This window comes from Eleginops maclovinus, chromosome 20, assembly GCF_036324505.1.
Source record: "Eleginops maclovinus isolate JMC-PN-2008 ecotype Puerto Natales chromosome 20, JC_Emac_rtc_rv5, whole genome shotgun sequence".
NCBI classification, from domain to species: domain Eukaryota; kingdom Metazoa; phylum Chordata; class Actinopteri; order Perciformes; family Eleginopidae; genus Eleginops; species Eleginops maclovinus.
This window is the reverse complement of record NC_086368.1, coordinates 6,445,018-6,472,174: the sequence shown is the minus strand read 5'-3', so window position 1 is coordinate 6,472,174 and position 27,157 is coordinate 6,445,018. Positions and strand designations below refer to the sequence as shown.

The window sequence follows — 27,157 nt, the reverse complement described above, 5'->3', positions numbered from 1 at the left end:
CAACATATTCCTGCTTTGGTACTTCTCTGGTTGGTACAACAAAACAATATTTAACTTACTAGAAACCCCTGCAGCAGCTGAAAGGATATTTTTCATAACAAACAAAGAAATAGACCGGTAATTACTGACCATTTAATGAATTAGGAATGCTTTAGGTAGAGTCCATGCTAAAATGACTTTGAAATTATATTAATACTGAATCGGTAACTGTATTAATTGAAAAGGGAGGTGATAAAAATATATGGTTATCCACTTACAACATAGCTTTTTTTTCTCCTGAGTTTATGAAATAAGAACAGGGGGAAAAGGTTTTGACCATTTTTCCAAATTCCTTAAAATACCATATCTGAAACAATGAGGAGGAAAGGGCTATGCAAGGATTATTTGCCAGGTTACTTTTTTGAAATCTATGAAAAGGAGAGAGAAACATTTGCATGTCTAATGCTCATTATCGCCATAAGCCACCACTACCCCATGATTCTAATATCGGAAAATGGAAGGGGAATATCCACAAATTAAATTGAGAAGCATTATTATGCGGTAGTGGTGCACCTCGGCCCTTCTGTGGTTGAAATAAGTATTACAGTATAATAACATCCTATTATACACAACAATTTGAAATGATCAAATATAGTCGATTGAACAGTAATAACCACATTTTTTCAAATCGGAACTGTCAGCATTATTTTTTCTGTTTTCAGAAATACACTTGTGAAAATATTGCACACACTGCTGTCATAGTTTTTTGGCAACAGCACGTCTATGTCATTTTTAAAAGTTATACAATGTCACGTTAGAGGTGATTTTTGTTTCCATCGAAAGATAGTAAGGCCAGTATTTACTCCTGAGAGTACATACTGGCCTTACTATCATCTGCCTGAGTTTCCACTTTCTTCCCAAAATAGTCTCTAATCTTATCTGTGTGCTGTTTGATGTTGGGAAGGTGTACAGTGGGTTTATCCGTGCCTATTGAACGATGACAGCAGTGTTATTGAATCATACAGTATATGTGAATCAAAACCTTAATAAAAGGAGTCTTAAAAAGCTCATCGGTTTAAATGTGTTGAATGTGACAACCTTTCACTTGATATCTATTTTAAATTGTATTTACATTGTCTTAACCTCAGTCCTGTCTGGATATCCATACAATCTGTAGTCATTGCAAATTATATTAGCCTTTACTAAAAGTCTTTTAGCCAATGCAGGGTAGTTGCACATGATTTGCAGTTTTTAGTGAACTATTGGTATATTATATTAACATTCATTCATTACTAAAATGTTGTTAAGTCATTTGAAATGTTGAAAATGCATCAGGTTGCACATCTCTGTTTTCTCCAGTGCTTTCAGACATGACAACTGATTGGAAGACATTATTTAAAGACTTAAAATAAGCTGGTGAAATGCTAAGGAGCAAAGGATTCTTAAACTAGGTACAAGTTTCAGATAATTACTGGTCGATTGGATTTGTAAAGCTTTAGAAGTTGCTGAGCTCTGGCAGAACAGTTCCTGCATCATTTATCGAATCCCTGCAACACAATTGGTTAGTGACCAAGAGACACAATACTGGAATTTCCCTTCAAGGCATTCAATCGGTAGGGGAATTCCGGTAACGTTTTTTTTCTTTTTTATAAATAGAATTATTGTGTTATTGTTGAATGGTTGTCACAGCTGCAAGCATGATTTTTTTTAATCATTCACTGATTTAAAAGATTTTTAATTTACATTTTTGTCTTCCTTTGAATTTCATGTGATGGAATCATTTGGTCTCTACACATTAACATTTTGTTGGTAATACCTGCTTCTGAAAATCTTACCGTCCTGAACCAGCAAATAGCAGAAGTTCATAAAGTAAAAGATTTCAAATATGACAATTAATTATGAGATGAAAGTCTTGTGTAAATGCAAAGACTATTTGGAACAAACAGGTTTGTCCAAAGGCAGACCTAAAGAAGAAGAGAAGATATTATCAGTGACCAAGTTAATGAAGAAATGTAGAAGGAAAAAATAAACAGGGGTAGCTAGAAAATACTTTCTGTGAAGTAAAACAAGATTTCTGATGTAATGGCCACAGTTGACACATGATAAAAATACTTTTTCCAAGGCAGTATTAAAATAAATATATTTTCTGGGTAATACAAACTCTCCAACCAAGTGTTTGTATTATCAGCATTTGAGCATTTATACTCGATTAAAAATGAAGAGCCGTATCAGTTAATCATTGTGTTGATTTGAGAGCCAAAAATATAAAAATCACGCGGAATGTTTGTTGTTGTTTGTTCCCGATGAGCAACTGTCACTGGAATGAACAGGGCGGCCTCCTTCAACATGGTATGCAGTTCTCTTAATACATCCTTTCATTAAGGACAGCTACATGGGGCTGCGTTGGAAATCGCATACTATCTTTCACACAATATGTGTACTATTATTCCACATATTTTAGTGTGAATAAACAGCATGATGTATCTTCAGGCCCTTCTGAGCTCCTTGCCTCTGAACACTGACAGCAGCACGAACCTCTTGAATTTTTCCTTCACGTCTGTAGAAGTCCTTCAGGCAAAACTTGTATATCTTGTTCCAGATCTATCTCGGTGATTGTTATGAATTTTGGCATCACTCCCACATTGTATTATGGGATATTCATGCCAGTGTGTACACAGTTTTCCAGAAATAGTAAGCTTTTTACATACTCTTGGTTTCATACTAAGTGCTATTTTAGCATACTATATAGCCAGTTAGTGTGTCTGATGTTCCGTCTGCCTTTTAGTGACATCATCCTGGATTTGATTGGCCGCTGGTGCCTCAGTGCATCATCCTCCTGTTTGATTCTAACATCAGCACCTAAGGTCCAGCTCCTCGTCCTGCAGGTCGGTGTCCATGTCGACCTCTTCCCCCTCCTCAGAGTCGCTACACTCCTCCTCCATCAACTCCCGCTCCTTCTCCTCTCGACAGGGAGAAGCAGGGGAGAGAAGGAAAGTGGGGACATTATTAGGACCTCCGCTCAGCCTCTCTCCTCGTCCATCCATCCTCCAGTCTGCTCCGGTTCCCATCTCTTCATCGACACCCTGTCCTGTCTCCATCTCACCCGTCTCTTTCAGCCTTGTCTCAACAGCCTTCCCTGTTTTTCCATCTAATTCCAAAACTGTCCCGTCATTCAAACCCAAACCTGTCTCAATGCCCCCACCCATCCCCATCAATGTCTCATGACTCAAACCCACATCCTTGTCTTTCTCCGGATCTCCAGTAAGACATACATCTCCTTCTGAACTTAGCCCTGTTTCCCCCTCCCCCCACATTCCATTGACTTCTTCTTGCCCTAGACTCAGACCGGTCTCACCCAGCAGCCTGGTCTGTCCCCCCGACCGTGTCTCCATACACTGTCCTGTAGGTGGGGGCTGGTCTTGTGTCAGCGCTGCAGCTTCTTTGGCTTGTCTGATGCAGTTGATCCACTGCTGCTTGTTGAAAGTGTCGCTGGCCTGGAAGCAGTGGCTCTGCAGCTGACCTCCGGCACGGAAGGAAACCCGAAAGAAGTTCTTTGCTGTGAGGAGAGACAGAAGGAGACGCAGGGTTATTAGGGTCAGACATCTGTATCGATAGGTTTTACAATTGTATTGAATTAGATCTTGATTTATTAGCAGAATGTGTATATTGCATGATAGTCGGATACATTTTTAACCATAACCTATATCCATATGTGAGAGATTAAAAGGTGGATTTGGATTTATTGGCATTGTTTCACATTAATAAACAGAATCTTTGATAAGGATTTCAAGCAAAACATTTTGCACTGTAAAAATAACGTGGTAGTGCTGTCCTGTTGACTAACTATTGACTAATGTGACCCTGTTTTAAATGACATCAAATACATTGCATTCATTTGTTTCAAACCTTAACATACATAATCAGATGATGTAACACTGATCAAATGTCATTCATTTAAATGCAAACATTTAAAACAACGAAGATGTTTTTTTAAATGTGAGTTTTGCGATGATCAACAAGGTAAAATGAGTGTTGTCTAACTGAAGTCTGGTGGCCTAAGAACATAATAGATGTTTGTTTAGCATGTCAAATTATAATAACTTTGGAGTTTGTTAGTTATGACATCACAACATCATTTCGTAAAGGGTTTACAAATTAGCATGTCCATCTGAGTGTTATGTTTCTATTGCAGTCATTTGTCCCATGAATTATTGCCGGATCTAAACTTTTCCAGTGTAGATGAAGCCGATTGTTATCAGGTTAGAAGGTGTTTTTTTGTCCAGTGGGAATAGTGCTTGAGCGCTTTGACCAGAACTACAGTACTGTATTACAGTATGGAACGAAACAAGTCAATCCATGGAAACAGATCCTGAATAAAATGTTTGAGTTTCAAAATCTGCTTTTTCTGCAAAGTTCTCACTTCGCTCGTTGTTGCTGAAGGCTCCTCTGATGGACCCGCCCACTCTCATCTCTCCGTCTGATAGGTCCTCCAGGTCCAGCTGCCGGATGGGTATAGGCTGGCGGCACAGCTGGTAGCTGACCGGATAATCGTTCAGCGAGACGGTCCTGGTGATGACGAGGACGTCCTGGAACAGAAACACGTGGAGCTTCTGGAAACAGAGAGAGGAAACAGACGTGTGTTTTATTTCTATAAATCCCAGATACAATATTTGGAACATAGTGTAGTCTAGTCTACTAAAACTGGTAAAAAATTATCAAAACAGAAAAGGCTTTCCGTATGGTGAAGATAAAGATTTCAAATTCTTAATAACACAGGTGCACTTTAAAAAGATATTGTTATTTTTTTTAAATTATATTTTAGAACTGTTTATAATATATATTTATCTGACTAGCGCAAAAGCTATCTTAAACAGTGTGTATATTTTATAATGATCTTATTTGTCTTTAATGTAAAGATCCAATTTTTTTCTTCAAATATTATTCCCCTCCCCTGACCGTAGTTTTTTATTGTGAGAGTATAAAATGTATGGTCTTAAGGAAAGGTAGTTAGTGGTGGCTATAAAAAAGTAGAAATGTACTGACGAGTCCTCTGTTGTTCTTCAGCTCTCCGTGGCAGCTGAGAGTTCTGGAGCGGTCGATGAGCTCGTCCCTCTGTCCCTCCTCTGTGTACAACAGGCGGTCCTTGTAGTACTGACACTCCGACTCCCCCGTCCGCCTGTTGATGTCCCCTACCACGCTCTGAACCATCAGCATCTGTAGAGCAAACAGATACCATCAGACACAACTTATATCCGCTCTGTTTCTCATCCCTTTATGCATCTGTGGTCCTTCCTCTGACAGGACTGAATGATTCCTTCTGCACGCATCACCTACTCTCTGTTTCAATGAGAAGTAACCAACTAAGCTACATGTGAATTGTGTGGTTAATGATGATACAAACAATGTTGTAAACTAAATGTATTTATACAACTGATTTCCCCCCCCCCCCATATTTATCTGATTGTGTTCGTCTTTTTAACATACAAAACAAAGTATTACCCCTACTTTCAAAGTGATTCACAAATGTGTAAGGTTAAACACCAGTTTGTCTGACTTTTAAACGATGTTTGACACTTTTTTCACCATGAACTGTGCACATGACCGCACTTTAAGCCGGAATTGTTTGTTTATCAGTGAAATGCATCCTGGTAGTCGTAGTTGACTGAATTGGTTCTACTTCTTAGTCCAACCTTAACTAAATTTCATATTTTCTTAAACATTTGTTCATTTTTGGTACTAACAAATCAACCAGCAGAGTAAATGGCCATCTACGACTCAAAGTGCTCCAACTATCACCAAAATCTGTTTGAGAAAATGATTAGCAGTGATAAAAAACACATTCTCATTCCCAAACTTTTAGAGGTTACTCCTGGTATTTCAGGGTTAATACCAACTTTTTAAATCTGTATTTGTATTTTCAGGGTCATATTTGCATAGTTTACATGTTTTGAGAAATTAAAACGCAAATGTTTTCCCACTCCCTCACTCAGACAGTGAGGTGATCCAGACCTGCAGGACAAACATGTACAGAATCGTGGCGCTTGTTTTCCTCACCGCCTCGTCCAGGTGCTGCCGGTCCGGGTGGTCGTTGGCTGTGTGCTTCAGGATCTCCCTGAGCAGCAGCGGGTATTTCACTAGTCGGCTGCGGGGGATGTCCAGGAAGTTCCACAGGTCCAACTTCCTGCTAAAAGGCGACTGGAGACAGCGCTGCAAGAAGTCTTGGACCCGCCGATCCTGCTTCTTCTGGTCCAACAAAGTCTTGGCCTTCACCTGGTTACTGCAGTACGACGTGTAGGAGGAGAGACACGGCAGCTGCAGGAACACACACACACCTGATCACCACAAAGTGCATGTCACATGGAACTGTGAGTATTTTCAGTATGTTTTTATTTGTAACAAGATACACTCACTCACCCAGTTTGTCAGGATGTCACCCACATGTTCTGTTGACCCGTCAGGTTTTCTGGCGTTTCTGAGACGACTCATCAGGTCTGAGGAGACAAACAACGGTTGTACAATTCTGAAAATCTCGTTAAAACAGCACGGGAACATCAAACATGAGACAATGGCATTGAGAAAGACAGAGACAGCTGTTCTGTGGGAGCATGAAATTAATATACAAACTCAATCCATGTCACTATAAGCTAAAACAGTTTGAAGCTTTCAAATATACTAAAGCTGAAATTATAATTCCAAAGGTTATTATAGAATAAAAGTTTAAGTCTGACTCAATCCTCTTATCAGCCTGTCAGAGCCTTCAGGCAAACATGCAAACACCCAATCCAATGGAATAATTCAGCTTTTCCTTACAGGCTCCTTATTTCTCTGGTTAAAGTTCAGCGTGTGTCCTTGGCTGAACCTCTACTGCAGTATAAACCTTATACAGTATGCAGAGAGACGGTATAGGTATCAAACAGACCCCCCCCCTCTGGTGGCCATTAGAAGAATTGCAGCTGTATGCCCGTTTCAGACATTACCCAACTTTTGAGGCTTCATTTATCTGTTGTAACTTTGTATCACTCAAACATAAATGTATTTTACTATAATCTTATGTTAGTCATGTGGCTTATACTTAAACCTGATCCCTCCTACCTTCATGCAGGGGTATCAGAGAATCCAGGGTGCCAAAGATCTGGTTCAGTTCCTGCTCAGACATGATTGACAGCTTCAGCATGGGGTCATGGTAAGCCTGCAGAACACATACAGACATATGAGCATGCTAAGGAAAATACTCTTACTGAACAATGAAAGTTAGTTCATCAAGAAGAAGTTCTCTTTTTTACCTTCTTAGCCAACTTCAGATCCTCCACCAAGTCTTGCTCACCCTGAGCCAACTCGAATATAGCCTGCCGGAAGAGAGACAGAGAGTGAGAGTCAGAGAGAGAGACAGAGAGAGTTAAAGAAAACGAAGGATGTTGAATGCTTTAATTTATGATATTTAGATTTTAAATAGATACATGAGCAGAGGTGGAAAAAGTACTTAAGTCTTCAGTTATACCAGAGTTTAGAAATGCTCTATTATAAGTAAAAGTCCTGCATAATATATTATATAACTAGATATCCATTGCTGTGAAATCATTTTAAAATGTTACATATCCATATACACATATGCATCATAATTCATTAGCTGATTCATATTTTGCATTAAAGAGGACATTGTTCATTTTCAGCTTCATATTTGTACTTTGTGTCTCTACTGTGACATGTCTCCATGCTTTAATGTTCAGAAAGCTCTTTATTTTTTCTCATACTGCCTGTGCTGCAGCACCTATTTTCACCCTCTGTCTGAAACCAGAGCCCAGCCTGCTCTGATTGGTCGGCGCAGTTGTGATTGGTCAAGCATCTAGAGGTGTCCTGTCCCTTAACCTATCATGAACAATGTGTTAGAGCGCTAGCCAATAGAATCATGAATGTTAAATAGTGATGTTACTATGTTACAGATGTAAAGAAGGGGGTTTGTGTTTCAGGCAGGGGAGGGTTTTCTTACCCTGCCAGCGCCTTTCTGCTAGAAATGTGGACACGGGCCCTTACTAGCATAAAACCCTATCTAACGCACAACATGAAAGGAAAACCCCAAAGAGCATAACAGGGCCTCTTTAAAAAGACTCCTCGAGTCCAGCTGCAGTGTTTCTTCACCTCTTGTCGTTTTATCTCTTTCGGGCTCAGAGTCTGCATTGCTCCCAGCCGCACGTCGAACGTCTCGCTCCAGAGTTTGCTGTCACGGCGCTTGGCTGCTGGCACCATTGCTGACGAAACCCGGGTCATTGTGCTGGAGGAGCCCGGGTTTGAGAGTGTCGCTGAGAGAACGCGTGTCTTTATCATGGAGGAAGAGGAGGGGGGAGGTGGAGGAGCTGCTCTCTCTGTCTGACCGTCATTACGAAAACTGATGGAGCGCTGCAGAGACAGACAGACGGTTAAATAATGAAATATATCATTTTAATCAATTATAAAATACAGCGAGTTCTATAGAAGTCATCTTTACTTATTTCAGATGTTTTACTGCTGGGCAACAAATTGTCTTATTGCTTTTCAAATAAAGTTTTAAAGGGGAAAGTGGTAATCAGAAAAAAGGAACCACTCATTTATTTTTTCTATTTGAAAATGTTCATCTTATATAACTTTTGGATAAAGTGAACAAGTTCGGCTAAAATTCTTGGACAAGGCATTCAGAATATCTAAAGCAATAGCAGCTAAGAACTATGGGTATTTAGTAGCGCTGAAAATGATTGGGGAAACAAAGTGGAAATCATTTTCAATATACTGTTCATAACATTAACTTTTGTAATTATGTTATTTCAGTTGCCCTACCATCAAACAAAAATAAATAATTGGAATAGGCACTTTCAGTTTTGAAACACTTTCAGACCCACGGAACCCTCTTCACTAATCAATTGACTTAATACAAAAAACTGGTGGAGACATCTGATTGGCTGTTCACCTGCAGTGTCTGACCAATCCTCTTCAGCGGTGCAGTCTTGACAGGTTGCAGCAGCGACGTCACCCTGGATACGAGTTTGCTGCGCTTTGTGCTAGGCTCCTGGAGGAGAGAGAGGTCAAGCTTTGTCAAATTACAATATATAAAAACAAATATTTACATCAAAGTTTTTCTTTCAATAGATTGATCGATCAAAAGAGAACACACACACACACACACACACACACACACACACACACACACACACACACACACACACACACACACACACACACACACACACACACACACATTCACACAGGTCAGCCTCTATGTGGGAAAACGCCACCAGGCTGTTTGTCCTCGGTACAGACTCCATCAATATGTGTGTGTGTGTGTGTGTGTGTGTGTGTGTGTGTGTGTGTGTGTGTGTGTGTGTGTGTGTGTGTGTGTGTGTGTGTGTATTTCACAGCCAGCTGACCTACTCAAACATCATCTAAATCTTTTTCCATTTTACCATAACCACATAGCTACTCAACCTGAAAACAATTCAACCTCATTTTTATTTTCATCATCGATCGTAAAAGTCTCGATGTCCCAATCATATTTTTTTATGATTTGACTAAAAATGTATTTAAAATACGCAATAAACGTCAATGTATTTTTTCTTATTTTGCAGCACATACACATACACATTTTAATTAAGTATCTGTTTGGAAAAGATTTTGGAGTTCAGTGTGGATAATAAATAACCAGTGTATTTTCCATTGGACATGCTGTATGGGGTTGAGTGTGATTGCTCCTCAGTTGATTGAATCTGACAGAAATCAATTCAACAATACTCTGGTCCTCACAGCAGACTCTCAGGGGCAAGAGTTTTATTTTTTGAATTTTTTTTATCACAACCATGTCAACAGGGTCCAATAAAAAAATGTATGTCCTAGAGGACTTCCTGCTAAACATCAATGTGTGTCAGTCTAGAAGCAAAAATAATTGAAATGTTTTTGTTTGAATCAATGTAAACAAACTGAGCAAAGCAGCAAACCAGAGTCTTGTTTAATAAAAAGAACTACAATGTCAATGTATTTTCACACCAAGGGAAGTTCCCAAATTTAAACTTGAGTCTAAGTCCTTTAGGCTGTTACTCTTCAGTTGAACTGGACTGTATTGAGACTGAGAAAAGGTTTTGAACAATTCAAGGTTTTGAGGATAATTTAGTGTTGTTATGCAACACAGTGTTGCATAACATGGTGCTGAAATATGGCGACATCTTTAAAAAACACTGTACATCATCTCTGAGTATAACTAATCATAATACAGTATCCTTACCTTTAAGTGCCATAGCAATACATTTGCCATATTTTAAAAAGTGTAAAATAATGGGGTATTTACTTATATGATTTTCAATAAATGAAGAATAAAAGCGGGAACCACAAAACCCAAAAAGTTTGACACTGTAAAAACTGGTGACTCCAAAACCTATAGTTTAGTTTAACGATAGTTAAGCATACCATTTATTGAGCGTAACTTCAACAGAACTAAAGATACTTAAGGTTACATTGATTAAAACTTGATGAAAAACACAAGTATATCTAAATATTTGAATTTAAACAGGCTGGTGTTTTATTAGGTATTTCCAGCATCTTACCTCCACCTGTTTCCCCATGTCCTCTTTCCCCTTGCCAAACTCCACAGAGTATCCAGATTTAAACCGGTGTACCAGCAGGCAGAGGGGTCTCTGCCCCAACACCATACTGCTCACCACAAAGACCAGTACAGGATCTGATTTCCCAGTACCAAGAGAGAGAGAGAGTCCAGATATATTCAAACAGTGTGCAGCAAGAGATCAGTGCTGGCAGAACATCCAGAGGTGGATGTTCAGGCTGGTTAGGAGTCCGAGTTTAAACATAATTCCATAATTCCAGTCCAAGTTTGTAGACAGGAGAGTATCCGGTGTCTGAAGATGATTATGTGGGAGCAACGTATCTGAAAACTGCATAGAGCCAGCAAAGAACTATTAGACCATTCAAAGGATTTGTAACCAAATGACCAAAGTTAGTTTGTTGGTACAAGAGATAGAGGTAAACAATTCACAAGGAAATTAGAGTCTAGAAAGTGTCTGTGTCAGCAGAGTTTCCAGTATGAGCTATCCCAAAAAGTACCTGACAAGACAGAGTCCAGAAAAAACTAGTAAAGTCTAATTTCTAGCAAAAGTTCTGTAGGAGCATCCAGCAGGACTTAGGTACCAGAAGAGCTTCCAGGTAGTATCCAGAGGATTGACGGTAGCAGAGAGTCTGGATCCAGCAGCGTTGAGATGGATTGTACCAAAGGTTTTTTTGTACCAGCTGGAGCTCTTATCCCATGTTTCTGTTGGACTTATCCTCAGCTGTTAAAGCTGTGTCTCTGACTGATGGTTGTTCACTCTGACTGTTCTACTCTCTGTCTCCTTCCAAATCAATGCTCTCACCCTCTGTGACTCACTGGCACCCTCCCCCACTCACTTTACTTCCTTCCTTCTTTCCTTTCTATCTTTTGCCATAGCGTTTATTTTTCACATTTAAACACTCAGCCTTCACTTACAAACAACACAGATACAATTAAACAATGTAAAGAATGTCTTCATGTCAGCAAATCCCATAAAAACACCTCAAATAGTATTGTCTGTGTAACAAAGCCTGATATATCTTCTTCCTCTGTGCCATAGCACTCCATTCCTTCTAAAAACTACTGAAAACACACCAATGAGCCACACTGCAGCGCTGACATCTTCCCTGATCATCATGAAGTCACACACTCTAGTTTATTTTGACTCAATCCCACATACACTGTCCCGCTGGCCTAAATAATATATTGATGACCAAATGATTCCGCCAATTATGCAGTATTTCCTTCGGTTTGAGTAATATTTGCTTAAAACAACAGTGACCAGCTGTTTTCAGATACAACTGATCGTTTATCTAGATATAAACTTTGTGTTTGTCAGTTTGAAAATATTTTACAAATGGGCTTGGAGCTGATTACCACACAATGTAGTAGAGAATTAAGAGACAAACCAACATTGATTGTTTGTTGACAATAAAAAAAAACATCAGAGCAAAGGAACATATTGTCCTTCTTAATGCAAATGGATGCTTCATTGTTAATGTCCTGAATGCCATATAAACCTGTTAAGGTTCTATGATCAACATTCAACTCAGTTCAACTAGGCATCAGTCAATGTCAATCTGAATTGTAATTACTAAAGAGAGAAAGACGCCTGCAGGCAGCTAAAGCTCTGCCCTAATTTCACAGCAGTTCTCAAATCAATTACTGTGCGTGTTTGTGTTTATACTTTTAATACGTGGTTGTTGGTTTAGGTTTGGTTAAAAGAGAGCCGGCCTACATTGGTAAAGGTTTTTAAGTGTAGTGGTTACAGAGATGACGGATTTCATTATCAACTGTTTGATTCCGATTGGATTTTTTTAAGCACAAACTGAAAATGTCCTTATTGTAGCTTCTCAAATGGAGGAATACTCAATATCTTTGGGTTTTGGACTCATGATCGGAAAACACAAGACATATGAAGACCTCAACTTGAACAAAGGTAATGGGAATTGTTTCACTATTTTCTGACATTCTAAAGACAAAATGATGGTTAACAATTGGGGTTTTCTCAAAGGAATCATTGTAAATCAATGTCAAGTGACTAAAACAAGATTTGTGTTTGTACAGTAAGCAGACTTAGAGCTTTAACCAAAATAGAAGCTAATACACACATCCTGGATCAGCTGTAGGTCATGAACCACATTGATCATTGTGTATGTTCTAAGGAAATGTTTCCATGGTTTCCTTTTAAAAGCTGTGACTGCAATCACTGACCTCTGACCTGACGTGAAACCCACCTCATGTTCAGCTGAAAAAAAAGCAGCCCTCTGACGCAGCTCTCCATTGTCTGTGAATATGACTGGTGTTGGACAGCCAGAAAAGAACAGGAGTCATAAACTGATTCTAGGGCAGAATTGGGTGTCGCAGACAAACCCGTCTCGTTTAATTTTAATTGTGACACATCAGTTGTACATACTGTACTTGGACAAGACTTCTTTAAATAACAAAGAACTCTTTGATATGACCAATTGGGTAATAATCCTATAAAAAAATCTAGATTTTTTTCTCACATAACAAGGATAGACAAGCCGCCACCTTGCCAATGCAAAAGTTCCATTAACAAACATTCTCTCTAGTTTCAAGCAGAGGGCGATTTCATTGATGGCACAAGTCAGTTGTACAGAAGTCTATGAGAAAATGACTGGACTTTTCACTTGATTTGTCACCTCTGTAAACTTTTTCCTGACAGGTTTTGATGTCACTATTATTGTGAAAATTGAACTTACTAAAGATGCATTTATAAAAGTTTTGTTCATTATTACACGGCGGCTAAGTTGAATACTCGATTCTGATTGGTCAATTCAGAACATGTTACAGGTTAATAATACAGTAGTACTATAATGAACGTTGCTAAGGAGGATCAAGAGAGAGAAAGGAAAAGAAGTTAAAAGATGGAGCGCTGGACGTCAGATAAATCACCAGAAGAAGACAGACAGGAAGTGAACACTACAGGAACACGGTACTGTCTCTGCAGTGTTTAAGGACGTGTTAGTGGAAACTGTGAACAAACTACAACAGTTACGTTTATTATCTGGCCGTGTAATAAGCGGGATAATGTGCCTTATTATAAAACATTTAAAAATGTACTTGTTACTCTTTTTATGTCACAATTGGGACTTATCATCTAATTATGTTAATATCTCATATTAACGGATATCTTGCAATTATGGGATCATTTATTATCTTTTGTTCACATTTTTAAAGAACATCCTTACTATGACCCCTTGGCATTTAACTTGACAAATTAAAAAAGGTTGAAATGCACTTCCTGGAAACACCACATCAAATTACTTTAACAATCTCCAATACAATGAGATAATCTGTTATGTACCTGAATAATAAACCAATAAACCAATTTGACAATGTAGATAAAACAGAATATTAATAAACATCATAAAAGTAGATACTCAAAAGGTGTTTAATTAAATAATATGGATGAATATTTATTCTGACTAAATTTAGAAGTTTAAATTCTACACAACTATTTAAATTAAAAATATCTAGAGGACTTAGCGCCAAGACTTCCAGAAAGACAGGGCTTCTCTGGAACAATTGAAAAAATATAATGATATAAAATCTAAACCCCCATCATGATTTTAGGCCTTTAAATAAAGCTCCTTATGAATTATGAATACTAATAAGAGTTTGTGTGTGTCTTCAAGAAGGGAACTCATTAAAAAGTTAAGTGTCTTCTAAATGGACGCATAAATGAATGTGAAATTATTTGTACAAATGCGTACATATTTTTGGATCCAGGTCCTGCACTTTCAGTAAGAGCACAATATGACCGTGTGTGACTCACTGGGAGTACCGGTAGAGAAACAATAGAGTGTAAGTCACTCAAGGTTCTTACCGTTGGCTTGTAAAAAAATAAGACTGATGGTGTTTGTCATTCTGAGGTGTATATCGAACAGGGGGGACATCCTGTGTTGGACTGAGCAGGGAGGGGAACACCCAGAAAGAAACGGCTGCTGGCAGAGTGCTAAAAATACGGACAAGTAGATAAGGAGGGGCCCAAAACTGGTTTGAGGCCCTCCGAGGGTCCATTTATACAATAACCCACGGTCAGAGATAACAAAGTACGAAGTTACTGCATGATCTAACATCAACAATGATGGTAGCTTACTGTTAGCCGTCGTCTTAGCCTATTCATATGGAAAGATTCAAATCTACTTTTAAACACAAGATGATTGACCGAATGATATTTAGAGGAAATATGGACCCCTTTAATATACTATTTCTCACTTGTTCTCACTTACACTTGGTGTAAATATTATTCTATGTTTGAAATGCTTTCTTTTATTTTATGTTATTTTCAACAGGCTTTACATATTTTAGTTGAAGGATATACATTTTCTTTGTAACATTTTGAGAATACTTTTCCAGGGTGATATTTTGTATGTATGTACTTTTGTTCAAAACAAAATCTATTTTTTTATTTCTCAAAAATAATACTTACCATTAATTAGTTTATGATAAACTGTTTGGTTTAATGTAGCCCAAATATAAACATTGTTGTTACAATTGAAAGACAAACACTAAGAAAACCTTCTGCAATCACAGAATCATGAATGATTTTGTCTCGTCAAAGTTAAAAATTGAACATCTACACTATGTTCCACGTTTCACCACTTCTTAAGACAAGAGCTTTGGTATGAAACCTTTTTAAACCAAAGTTGAGCCAAGACAGAACATTAGTTTAGAGAAGCTGAAATTACGTTGATGTCCAGACTGCAGAGGCTGAGGGAGTCTGCATCTCTGCTGGCCTGCTTCCTCTTCTTCTGCAACACAAAAACACAGCAGACGTTACGTTAGATCAAAAGCAAGTTTTCCATTTTTAAGAATCATACTGTCTATGTTAGTTTCTTTAATGTGAAAGTTTAAGAAAGTTAACAACAAAGCTGCAGCTGTATGCAGCGTTTAGCTTTCATGGCTTTGGTTACAGATTGGTCAGTAAGCATAGCAATTAGCAATAAGACTTACTCAAGAATCCAAAGGAAATATACTCAATTGATATGCCTTCTAGTTAAAAAATGTAAGAGTTATATTGGTTTAAGTGAAGACGGATTTAAGTAAATGTACCCAACGTCAAAAGATAAAACTCAGTCATCACACAGACAAGACAAGAAAGCAGTTGTGTTTTATTTAAGGCAATCTCAGTATCACATTAGTAGTGAAACTGCTGAACTAATATCACAGTACGGTACAGTATGAACACGATGACTGACCGGAGGAGAGTTTCTGTAGCTGCCATGACGACAAAAACAACAGGAAGGAAACACACACACACACACACACACACACACACACCTGAAGAGAGGTCACTGAGTGTGTGTGGGAAGGGGAGGTGGAGAAGGACAAGGAAGAGAAAGAGGAAGAGGAGGAGGGAGAGAAAGAGGAAGAGAAAAGTGAGGAAGCAGATGAATAGAAATAGAAAGAAATAAAAAAAGAGAAATTAGGAGACAAGGAGAGGAGAGGGTGGGAGAGGAGAAGAGAGGAACAATTAATAGGAGACAAGGGGGGTGAGGTACAGGATGAAAGGGTCGAAGAAGGGAGAGTAGCGGAAGGAGGGAATGAAAAAGAGAAAAGGAGTGGATTAGAAAGAAGCAAAAAAGAGAGGCTTGCAGAGATTATGACATGAGAAGACATGAGAGGAGGAATAGACAAGGAGATGAGGAATAGACAAGGAGATGAGGAGTTGAGCCCCAGGCGACAGGAGGGTGGGAGACACAGGGAGGAGGACGAGATAAGAGACAAGAAGGTGGAGAGGCAGGAGGGCACGCAGAGTAGAAGATAAGAAAAGGAAGGAGGGAAGGAGGAAAGGAGGAGGAATAACAGATGAGGAGACAAGGAGGCTGCAAGATGAGGAGGAGGAGGAGGAGGAGGAGGAGGAGGAGGAGGAGGAGGAGGAAGAGGAGGATGTTGGGATCATTGCTGCAGACTATAACAATAGCAGGAAGGCTGATGTTTGTTCAGTATTGTGTAGAGATTTTGTTGTTGGCCGGACGTTATATAACCTCGCAGACTTTACCTTTAACTCGCTGTCGCTATAGAAACCAAGACGGAGGGAGGAGCCTGATCCTCCAATCCATATATCCATACATATCAGATTTGTCCTCTAAACAGCTATCTCTAAAAAGCATTAGTTAACTAACATATCGTATTACCATTGGTATACACCTAACAAGTCACTCCCAATTCACAGGATCTGTGAGACTACATTACTATTCATGAATTCACTCTTAAACCTATCAATACAAACGGTCAAACTGTACAGTGAACTCTTTGGGAGAACAATACCTCATTTTTTATTACAATTTTAGATCTGTAAAGTTGATTTATCATTGTATTATTATTATTTCTTTATTTTCATATTTTTTCTCTGTATAATGATTTATATATGTCTACTATGTTTGTATATTTAGATGTTTTTAATAAATACAACATTAATAAGTCATTGGCATACACTGAATGCACAGTTTTGTTCTTATACATTTTATTTTTAAGGAGACAGTTAGCTTAGCTTAGAATAAAGACTGAAAGCAGGGGCTAACAGAGAGCCTGGCTCTGTCTAACAGTCACAAATACGGCTACAATATCTCTTCCATTTATTCTGGGACTTTTTTGAAACCTAATTTAATATCTTTTGGTTTGCAATTGTTTTGTATGTATGTATAGAGACTGGTGCATTCTGCTTTATCATGTGTGTTTGTTTTTATGAATTGATTTTAAGTGTTCAGATCTGAGATGATTAGTCAATGAATCAATTTGTTGATCAATACAAATAAATGAATGGAACATTTGATAATGCATCCAGTTATTTTTCAAGCACATCTGCAAAATTGTAGCTTTTTTCCCCCCATTATCTCCATATTTGTGGTAACACAGACGTAAATAAGGATGAAGGCGCCGCATGGAGCATGATTGACGTGTGAATCACAGTTCCAAGGATGTGTCCAACTCAAAATCACTAATGGGGGTTAACAACAATTACAGTGCAACTAGAAAAGTTTGAACTGAATGCTATATTGATAAGAAATGTGGGAAACAGTTAGTGATACTTAATGCAAACAAAAAAATACATACAAGAAGAAGATGGAAGTTAATAAACACTCATCAAATCTTTTCATGTTGTCATTGAAAAGCATCCTGGGATAAATGATATTCTCACTGAGACGCTTTGACTCACCCGATAGTAAACAAACAGACAGCAGCCCATCATCAAGATTAGATCTGCTCCTCGAACACACTTCAAGTGTTAATGAACTCTCTCTGTAATTATGCTGCTCCCCTTCCTTTTTGTTTTCAGCCCAAGTCACATCAGCTGTTCATCTTCTCACACAAAGTTTAAAATGAATCCTCTCTTCTTTTGGTTGTCTCTCTCCTCCTCTGATTCAGCTTTACAGTCACATTGCAATTCTCTTGTTTCTTCTTATTTCCTTTTCTGAAGTCTCACTCTGCTCTGTTCCTCTTCTTCTCTTCTTCCTCCAGTGTGTCACTCCAAGAGATTGTTGTTGTTATTCTCCTCCTTTTCTTTTTACATCAGTCAAACTTTTCAAAATGCTTTTCTCTCATCTCTTCTCCTCCTAACCTCATCAGCCTCTTCTCTGAATGGATCTACAGAACGTAAGTAACAGGAATCCTTCACAATGTGTACTGTGTGTGTGTGTGTGTGTGTGTGTGTGTGTGTGTGTGTGTGTGTGTGTGTGTGTGTGTGTGTGTGTCCACTCAGTTCCCATTGGACAAACAGGAAGTGACGGTCATCGGGGGAAACAGGCCGTCTATAATTAGCAGCCGCAGGAGACACGGAGACACCAGCACAGAGACATCAACACTGGTTTCAAAATATCAGGCAAATAAAATACACCTTTATTATAATGCTACAACACCGACTTAGTTAAAGAAGACATTTTTAAACCAGTGTATAATTCTAGATTTGTTAATGGTTTTAGCTTCTCGAGCAGCACTCAGGATGGCAATTTTTGATTAGTCGGTGTAATGGAAACTTCTGGAGCAAGGAGTCGAAACACAATGAGAACACAGGAGAGCTGGAAACTACGGACGGGGAATTGACATTAGCTGCAGCCACGAGGTGAAACAGCTCCCGTCTAACCAATTCTGAAGATCCCTCCCCAAGTCCCATGTATTTAGCTGGTTCTAAGAGAATGATCAACATTCTGCATAACAAGATATATCAAACATATCACTACAACAATATATATAACAGGCAGGAATAAGAAGACAGAACTACTCTCTCACAAAGAGTGCAGCACCCGATGGTCAGGAGGGGAGGAGAGAGTGATACACTGGGTCAAAGGTATGGACCGAGGAAAATATTTCCCTCAACAGTCGGTCGATATTGATCCAGAAAATGTATGTATACAGTATATAAAGATCAGTTTAATGAACTCTTTGACTGATTTTAAACAGACAACCACAGAAGGCTTTGGTGATCCCATGAGTTTCCAAACCAGCTCAATGATCATTTCAATATGTTTAATCAGTCCAATGATTTGGTTTAACATAGGGCTGTAATGATTCTTTGTGAAAAACCTTCAGGATATGGGGGTAAAGATCCGACACATGCAGACGAACATATCCACGCAGTACAGAACAAAAAGTTCACAAGTGCGAGATCGACCCTTGAAACTTTTAGTCGAACTGGGTTAGCAACATGTGCTTAATTAGCACGACATGTGAATTGCCGCTGTTTGTCCGTCACAATGGTGTGAGCTGGAAGACCTATATGTGGGTAACCGGTCAGCTACAACAGCAACAAGGAGAGACTTGAGTAAAAGAGGAGGATGATGTGTTGGCGTTGTTCCATCATTGTATGGGCATGGGAGAGGAAACGCATCAAACAGGCTAACAAACAGTTGGAAGAAATGTTTTAAACTACTTATGCTTGCCTACGGATGTCAGTGGTAGTCAAGACTGAAATATAAATTTAGATTCTGCTCTTATTTAGTTTAATATGTTACATTAAAACATAATGGAGTCTGAGGTGTTGAGATGATGTTCTTGACTTCTGTCTGATCATTAATGGAGTCACCTTCATGTGCTTTAGTGTAAAATTGTCATGATGCTGTGAACAATTTGAGTCAGATTTCATCTTACCCCTCTAAGGGACCAGCTGTCAGGAGAGAGAAGAGAGAAGGAGGAAGTTTTCTTTTGCAGCTTCGACCTGCAGATAGAGAAAGGAAAGCGAAGATTAATCTGTGTTTATTCTTCCTTAACTAGAAGGAGGAACTATAATGAACACTTGAGATTTACAAGGACTGCCACTGCCACTGAATGGAATCATACATACATTAAAAAAATTTCAATCAGATTTCTACTCAAATAAATAGCAAGCTCACGAAGAACAAAAAATCAGGGATCACAAAACACAAATCCTTGTTGTTGTGATGCGGTGTCCGCTGCCTAGTACACAGGTTCCACTCGCGAGGGCATTGTCATTCCCTCTATCTCCCCGCTATGACAATGTATCTCCATTAAAGGCAATCAAAAAATATCTTTAGAAAAAAATCCTCAGTGTTATTATTTGGAATATAATAAAATATGAAATATCCAGAAAATATGTCGCTGAGTTTACTCCACAGTAAAAAAGGGAGGATAAAAATTCATAAATCCTAGAAAAGGGAGACCTTGTGTATCTCTGCAAACTAGCAACAACCGGTTTTGGACTATATAGAAGGCACTGTAGTTTAGGTTTAAGTTTGATCAGAGCTCCCACTGGTGGTATCTGTTGGACACTACATGCAAATAGTAAACAGTTCAAAGTCTTTTAGAAAAGAATTTCAAGGATTTATTTCACTGCAGAGAACAAAGAGGAAAACACAAAGTCAATGACACAGGTAAATCTAAAAACAATCAAATAAGGTGCAATTAAATACTCTTATACCAGCCCTTTGTTGAGGATGCTCAACTAAGCCTAATGCTCTGGCTTTTTGCCACACTAGAAGCTAGAAATGCTTTCTTACTAATTATTACTATTAGATGATAAGGAGCTGCCCTACCCACACATTCTCAGCCGCTCAACAGCATGTCTCGCCTGAAGCTTGAGAAAATGTACTACACTGCACCCGATTTTACTTAAGACATTTTACAAGACTTTTGGGTCTGGTATGAGTATGTGGTATTCTTACTGATCTCTTACTTGCTATTCCGACCCACGATCCTTTGCACAGTAGATACAGAAGCAAGAGGGTCAAAGTTCAAGGAGCCATGTTAGGACAAAGTTGTATGCCCCAATTCTATAAATACTATGTACCAATGGAATTACAAAATATGCAACTGGGAGGGCAGACTTAGTATTTTTAAATTCCCCTTCTCTTTATTTTCTGCCTCAAACTGTCTTTTTACTGTATTTACTTCAATGAGTAACATCGGGTCAAACAAACCTATTTTTGTATTTTTTGTGATTGTTCGACATAAAGGTTTTGGATTAGCACATGAATACTGCTTTTTTAGGAACATGACCTTCCCTTGTGAGAACTAAGTGGATATTTACGCATCACAAAACTAAAACCGGTAGCACCAAACAAACTGGTTTTTAAGTAGAGAGTAGATTGCTAATAAATACTTACACCCATCCACCAGGTGTACACTGAAAAGATAAAATCTTACACACATTTAAAAAGGCCTGGCAGTTTTTGATTGTTACGTTAAACTGATCTTAGTACAGATAGTAGTACAATCTTGAGTATTTCCATATACTGCTAGTCTATACTGCTGCTCCAGGGTAATATTGTACATTTTACTCCACTATATTTATTCAACAGCTTTAGGTACTCTTTGCAGATTTGGAAAAATAATACATAAAATAAATCAAAAAATTAATGATTCTATAAAATGTGTTCCTTTTTACACAGATATACTGTGCTTACGGTACAAGCTGCTATATGGTATAAGGTCAAGTTAAATACAATAAATCGCTGATACTTTCGTACTTTTACAGAGCCATATTATGCCTTATACAGGTTCATAGTTGAACTTTCTGTCTCCTCTGTGACATGTCTCCATGCTTTCATTTACAAAAACCTCTTTATTTTTCTCATACTGCCTGGGCTGCACCTCTTTTCACCCTATGTCTGAAACCAGAGTGGAGTGTGTGGGAAAGAAACTCCCTCTGGAAGGAACTTTGTGATTTTCGCCTTTGCAAACAACCTCTCCAAGGTTCAACGTGCTGCATTGTGGGGTAACGTGAGTCCACCATAAGGGAGCGAAGATGCCAACACATGCAAACAGAAACGTATTCTGCATTTGTATCTGATCAAAGGGTGTTCTCAGTGTATGTGTATGTGTGTGTGTGTGTGTGTGTGTGTGTGTGTGTGTGTGTGTGTGTGTGTGTGTGTGTGTGTGTGTGTGTGTGTACATCACAAGTGTTTAAATATGTTTATTTAAGTGTGTGACTCACCCATTCCTGGGAGTTGCTGCTCTTTACGATAGTACAAATCGTTCCACCCTGGAAGCACCCACACCCTCCCACCCAGCCCCACACACACACACACACACACACACACACACACACACACACACACACACACACACACACACACACACACACACACACACACACACACACACACACACACACAATCCAGATCAGAGGTGTGTTTGGCTTCAGGCTCCTGCTTCTCTCTCTCTTCGTCTCTCTTTTCTCTTGATGAATCTTTTACCCCCAATCTGGTTTTAATCTCTCAGTAAACACTCAGATTTAGACTCAAACTGAGTGTTTTTTGGTCAGATTGAGAAGTTCTGAAGAATCGAACTTGGGTCAAAGTTTTACACTTGATCTAAAGCAACAAAAGCCGTATCTACTAATAAGTATAGTCTTTGTATCTACAGCTTGATATAACGTTTTGCCTCTGTGCCATAGAGCTTCATTGTTCTCAAAACATTAATACTACATCAATGAGCCACACTGTGAACACACACACTATATATTGTATTTTGACTTACTTCCACACACCGTACTGCTGCCACAAATACTCACTAGAGCACCAAATGTAGAGTAATCCATCGCTGAATATAGTCGCCAACAAATATTCTTTTTTTCGTTTGTTAAATAGGACATATTAAGCTAATTTTCAGGTTCATATTTATAGTTCGGGCCTCTTAAAATTCAGTGTGTTTTCCATTCCAATTGCTTAGTATACACACATTTTTTGAATGACAGAGAAGCTTGCAGATTAGCAAGAATTTCTGTTTATCTTTCTTGATATACACCAATGCCCCACAATGCATTGTGACTCATCTGGCACGAGCCTGCTGTGCAGATGTGAAAACTCACATATGAGTTTATACGTTTTAAATATTGGAAAATTAGTATTGTCTCTTCAGGGGATTTATTTGGAAAAAGAATAGAAAAACAACCAAAAATTGTCATAGAAATGGAAAGTTTAAAGTCTACAGTCCCATGATTAATAATAAAACTAGACTGGTACCTAGTACAACCAAGTGGGCCTTGGGTGGAGTATGTTTTGTGAACTTCTGTTTCCAAGAGAACAGTGAAATGACAAGCTTAATCATTCTTATTTTAAACGTAAAGCGTCAGAGATTTACTGTGACTCTTACATGAAACAAAATAAACAGTTGAAAAGATGTGAAAAATAACAAAGACTATATTTCAGAGCAGCCAAATGTAGGCAATGTCTTATCCTCCAGGGAGGGGGATAACAATGTTTCTAGCTGAGGAAAAAGCTGAACATGATATGATGACATTGCTCAGGAAACAGCAGAGGAAACACTGAGCAGCTGATCCCAGTCAGACCTACAAACCTCAGCTCAACCCAACCTGCTCCTATAAACTCAAATGTATAACCGTTCCAAAACAAAAGCCCAATTTGTATTCATTTTGTAACTCAATTTATATTTCCACTTGTTTTGTAGCTTTTCTAACGCTCAAAGGGAGTTAAGTGGTCGAGTAATAGTATGATCAGCAATTATTTTCATCCAGCAAAAATTACAAATATTCTCCATCAAATGTGACAATTTGTCAGCTTTGTTCTGTTTTAACATTGTACATTAATACATTACCGTTTCTTTTATTACTCTGAGTTTTATGGTTAATTATTCACCAATATCATGAAAACACAAATATCTCTGCTTTTTACGATCATTGTAGATATCATCAGTTCACAAAAAGGTAAGCCAGCAAATGTGTCTATAAATGTAAATATTCATCTTGTTAAGAGGAACTCTAATGGACTGTACAGCTGAACTGATCTAAACTGCTCCCTCTCCCTGACACACACACACACACACACACACACACACACACACACACACACACACACACACACACACACACACACACACACACACACACACACACACACACACACCTTCTCTAACCAGCAGGGCAGCATAGTAGAAACATGACGATAAGTGACAGAACAAAGCAGCAGAAGAACAAACATCTTCATTGTCCTTTCAGCAGCAGCAGAACCACATTCCTCCAGAAAGAACAACAACTCCACATCTGTAATTATTACAGCAACACTCACATACAAGTGTGTGGCCCTGGAATGTAATGGAGAGTACTTTTACTCAAGTAAATATTTTAGGTATTTCTATTTTACTTTGGTATTTTCATGTTATGCTACTTTAAGTCCACTACATTTTAACCAGTCATTTGACTAGATTTGTTAAATGTCACAAAAAATAGAAATGTATTAGTCAATTACAATTAAATTACAATTTGCTTTCATGTTAAAAATACATCTATTTAGTACCATTTGAATAGTTCTTCTTGTCAGGAAGCTTGACAGGTCATACGTCCCTCTCTAATATCTACTTTATATAGCTGTGAAAACTTTTTTTATCTTGCAAAAACCACATTTTACAAGATAATATTTGTACACTTATGATAACATTAAAATGTACCTTCACCATTTACTAGCTCTGAAGCTGCTGATTTTATTGATGCAATAACATGCAATTAATTGGCTCTTTTTATATAATTTAGAAAGTTGCTCATGAATTTAAGCAAGTGTTCAATAAAGTTTTATTTGAATCCATAATAATACACTATCATTCAACATCAAATATATTTAGTGGTATTTTTACCTTGGAGACACAGAGGTACAGCATAAATAAAGAAGCAGAAAATGTAAATACTCTATGCACACATTATGTTATATAGTTATATTTACTCAAGTACTTTAAGTTAAATGTTCAGGTATTTGTACTTTATAAATACTTTATCACCAATTTGTTATTACAACCTTTTCATTCATAGCTCTCCATTTCACTATTTTATTCCATTGTACAGAAATTTATTGTTTATTCTTTTTTTAACCAGTTATATATTTTTCTCATTGTATTATACTTTCTTTTGCACAATTTTAGTCTATTAATCTCAGTTACTTTCCACCACTGGGAGGATCAGTAAGTAAAAACAACAAAACAAACAAACATCACTTTCCTCACCAAGCTGCCATGTTTACTGTTTACAGAGGAGAGAGTGGTGTGTGTGTGTGTGTGTGTGTGTGTGTGTGTGTGTGCGTGTGTGTGTGTGTGTGTGTGTGTGTGTGTGTGTGTGTGTGTGTGTGTGTGTGTGTGTGTGTGTGTGTGTGTGTGTGTGTGTGTGTGTGTGTTAGCAGACTTTAAGCCACTCTTAGGCAAACTTGTGACTCACAGGGCAGCAATAAAACCCTCTTTACCCCTCTCCCTCTCTAGTAGGCCTCGGCCCACCGAGTGTGTTTCAGGGTCTCTTAACCACCATTCACAATACTCACAGCTTTATAATGTAACAGACAGACAGACGGACAGACAGGCAGACAGGTGGGAGAGTTAACTCCCTGTCTGTCCTCCTCACAATGTTTTTCTAACAAAAACACGACCGTTTCTATTATATTTTGTGTCTTTGACTAATCTTTTCCAGTGCCGCTCCTCACCTTGAACCCCGGCCGTTGACATCCATCACCTGCCGGCATCGGGCTGCAGCTCCTCCCGACGGCCACAAACAGATCCACTATCAACGGATTTAACACAAACACACACTGAAACTGAGCTACACTTTTTCTGACTGGTGTCACGGTTCCAGAGAGTAAGAACACAGCCTTTTCCTCTGCAGTTATAGGTCAAAAAGTACTCAAATTAAGTATGAAGATTAAAGCTGAACAAAATACTGTAGAGACGCTGGCAAAAGCCAACTTTCAAGTAATCGTCAAGCGCGAGGACAGATACCTCCTTTCCGGTCACGCCTTCACAATAAGAGCTAATGTTGGTCAGTTAGTGGTTGAAATAAACCAAATATATTTCAGTCAAGTGCACAAAAAAACGTACAGGAAGTTTAAGTTATTATTTATATTATCGTTCGTTTTATGTTTTCCCTTACATCTATTACATGTCCTTCTACAAAGCCACTTCTGTCTTTTTTTTGTGACGTACTGAATGTATTTTCTTACTTTCTTCTGTTGAAGCATCGCTTTTTAAAATAACCAAAAATTACAAAAAAAAATAGTAATTAATTCCAGTGTTGCAGTTATGTGTAAATATTTTTTGGGTACTTGGGACTGAGTGACTCCATTTTCCATTATACTTCTACTACATCTTAGAGGGAAATAGTACTTTCTATTGCACTAGATAGCAGATCAAGAGTATTAATACGAAATATAATATCATACATGATACCGTAAAATACAGTATGTATTTCCTTTACCAACTGCAAAATTATGGTTAACGAGTAGCCTACTTAGTTTTGATTTTTTAAGAGTTTAAATGCTGTTATGTTTGTTCAGCATCAAAACTCTGAACAAACATGAAATCTATTAATAAGTGCATTATTGCTCCCTTCAATAGTATAATTACCTATTCAAAGTTTAGAATAAATAGTATATCTCCCAACTATAGTGATGAAACAACATTATTTACAGTACATTATATAATAGAATTTTCCATTTGTGCTAATCTAATAAGTTTTACATTTGTTTAGTAACTCACTTAAGGTACCAAAAGGTCAAATGCTGTCCTAGCAGCCACATAAGTCTAAATAAACAGAATACAGTCGAAAATTGACAACAACTTTTGAGTTAAACCAAGACCTATCAGATCACGTCAGATAGCCTATCAGTGCTTCGGACACAATTGTCTTTGCAGCAAAAATAATTCAAGTTAGGTAACGAGTTTTAGACAAGACCAAATGTTAAATAGAAACATAATGATCAGATAAATAGATAATGAATTATTAATTACAGTCCGTTTCCAAACAGTGCTTTTATTTTGAAGGTAGACCTGTGCTGTCTGTGTGTTTTGGAGGGTTCTGTTGTTTTAAGCATTGATGCTTCACAGCTCACACACTATGGTGCTGTCTGATGCTTTCATATCAGTGAAGTAAGAGTGTGTTTTAATGTAAGAAACTGAAATGTGTTCATCAGCTTGAATCATGTTAGAAATGCTTACATGCTGAAAGCAATATAAATACCGTGTCAAGCATTTCCTTATGAATTTGTATTGTCCTAAAGTATTTATCCTTCCATTAACCAGGTCAGCTTTTTGCTGTGACAGCTTTGTGACTTGCATTACATCAAAAAGATGTGCAGGGGTCCATTTGTCTTGTGACATAAACTTTGGTGATGTTTCTAATTATAATATCAAACCCTTTAACACTCA

The 27,157-nt window shown here is 38.1% G+C and overlaps 1 protein-coding gene across 6 annotated transcripts; it reads right to left on the bottom strand.

Moving 5' to 3' along the window:
- Positions 1 to 2,508: 2,508 nt before the first annotated feature.
- Positions 2,509 to 25,706, bottom strand: arhgef3 (Rho guanine nucleotide exchange factor (GEF) 3). 6 transcript variants are annotated; one of them, XM_063910693.1, is made up of 12 exons: positions 25,441 to 25,706; positions 19,655 to 19,721; positions 15,256 to 15,318; positions 8,918 to 9,016; positions 8,116 to 8,373; positions 7,263 to 7,325; positions 7,072 to 7,168; positions 6,394 to 6,470; positions 6,034 to 6,291; positions 5,023 to 5,193; positions 4,400 to 4,589; positions 2,509 to 3,535 (listed from the first exon to the last, which is right to left on the bottom strand). In XM_063910693.1, the coding sequence occupies exons 1-12, from the start codon at positions 25,464 to 25,466 to the stop codon at positions 2,832 to 2,834; spliced, it is 2,073 nt and encodes a 690-aa protein (XP_063766763.1). In that variant the 5' UTR covers positions 25,467 to 25,706; the 3' UTR covers positions 2,509 to 2,831. The 6 variants fall into 6 exon arrangements, with proteins under 6 accessions (XP_063766763.1, XP_063766764.1, XP_063766767.1 ...); XM_063910694.1 differs by having other exon boundaries at positions 15,256 to 15,315; XM_063910697.1 differs by lacking the exon at positions 25,441 to 25,706 and adding an exon at positions 10,542 to 10,886 and having other exon boundaries at positions 19,655 to 19,710.
- Between the last annotated feature and the right edge of the window lie 1,451 nt (positions 25,707 to 27,157).

Excerpts from the sequence above, each read along its gene's own strand:
- arhgef3 (XM_063910693.1), bottom strand. The coding sequence starts at position 25,466 with ATGGATGTCAACGGCCGGGGTTCAAG. Across the intron at positions 9,017-15,255 it reads TCTGCAGTCTGGACATCAAC|GAGCCTAGCACAAAGCGCAG; the intron begins GTAATTTCAGCT and ends TCTCTCCTCCAG. Across the intron at positions 7,326-8,115 it reads AAGAGATAAAACGACAAGAG|GCTATATTCGAGTTGGCTCA; the intron begins GTGAAGAAACAC and ends CTCTTCCGGCAG.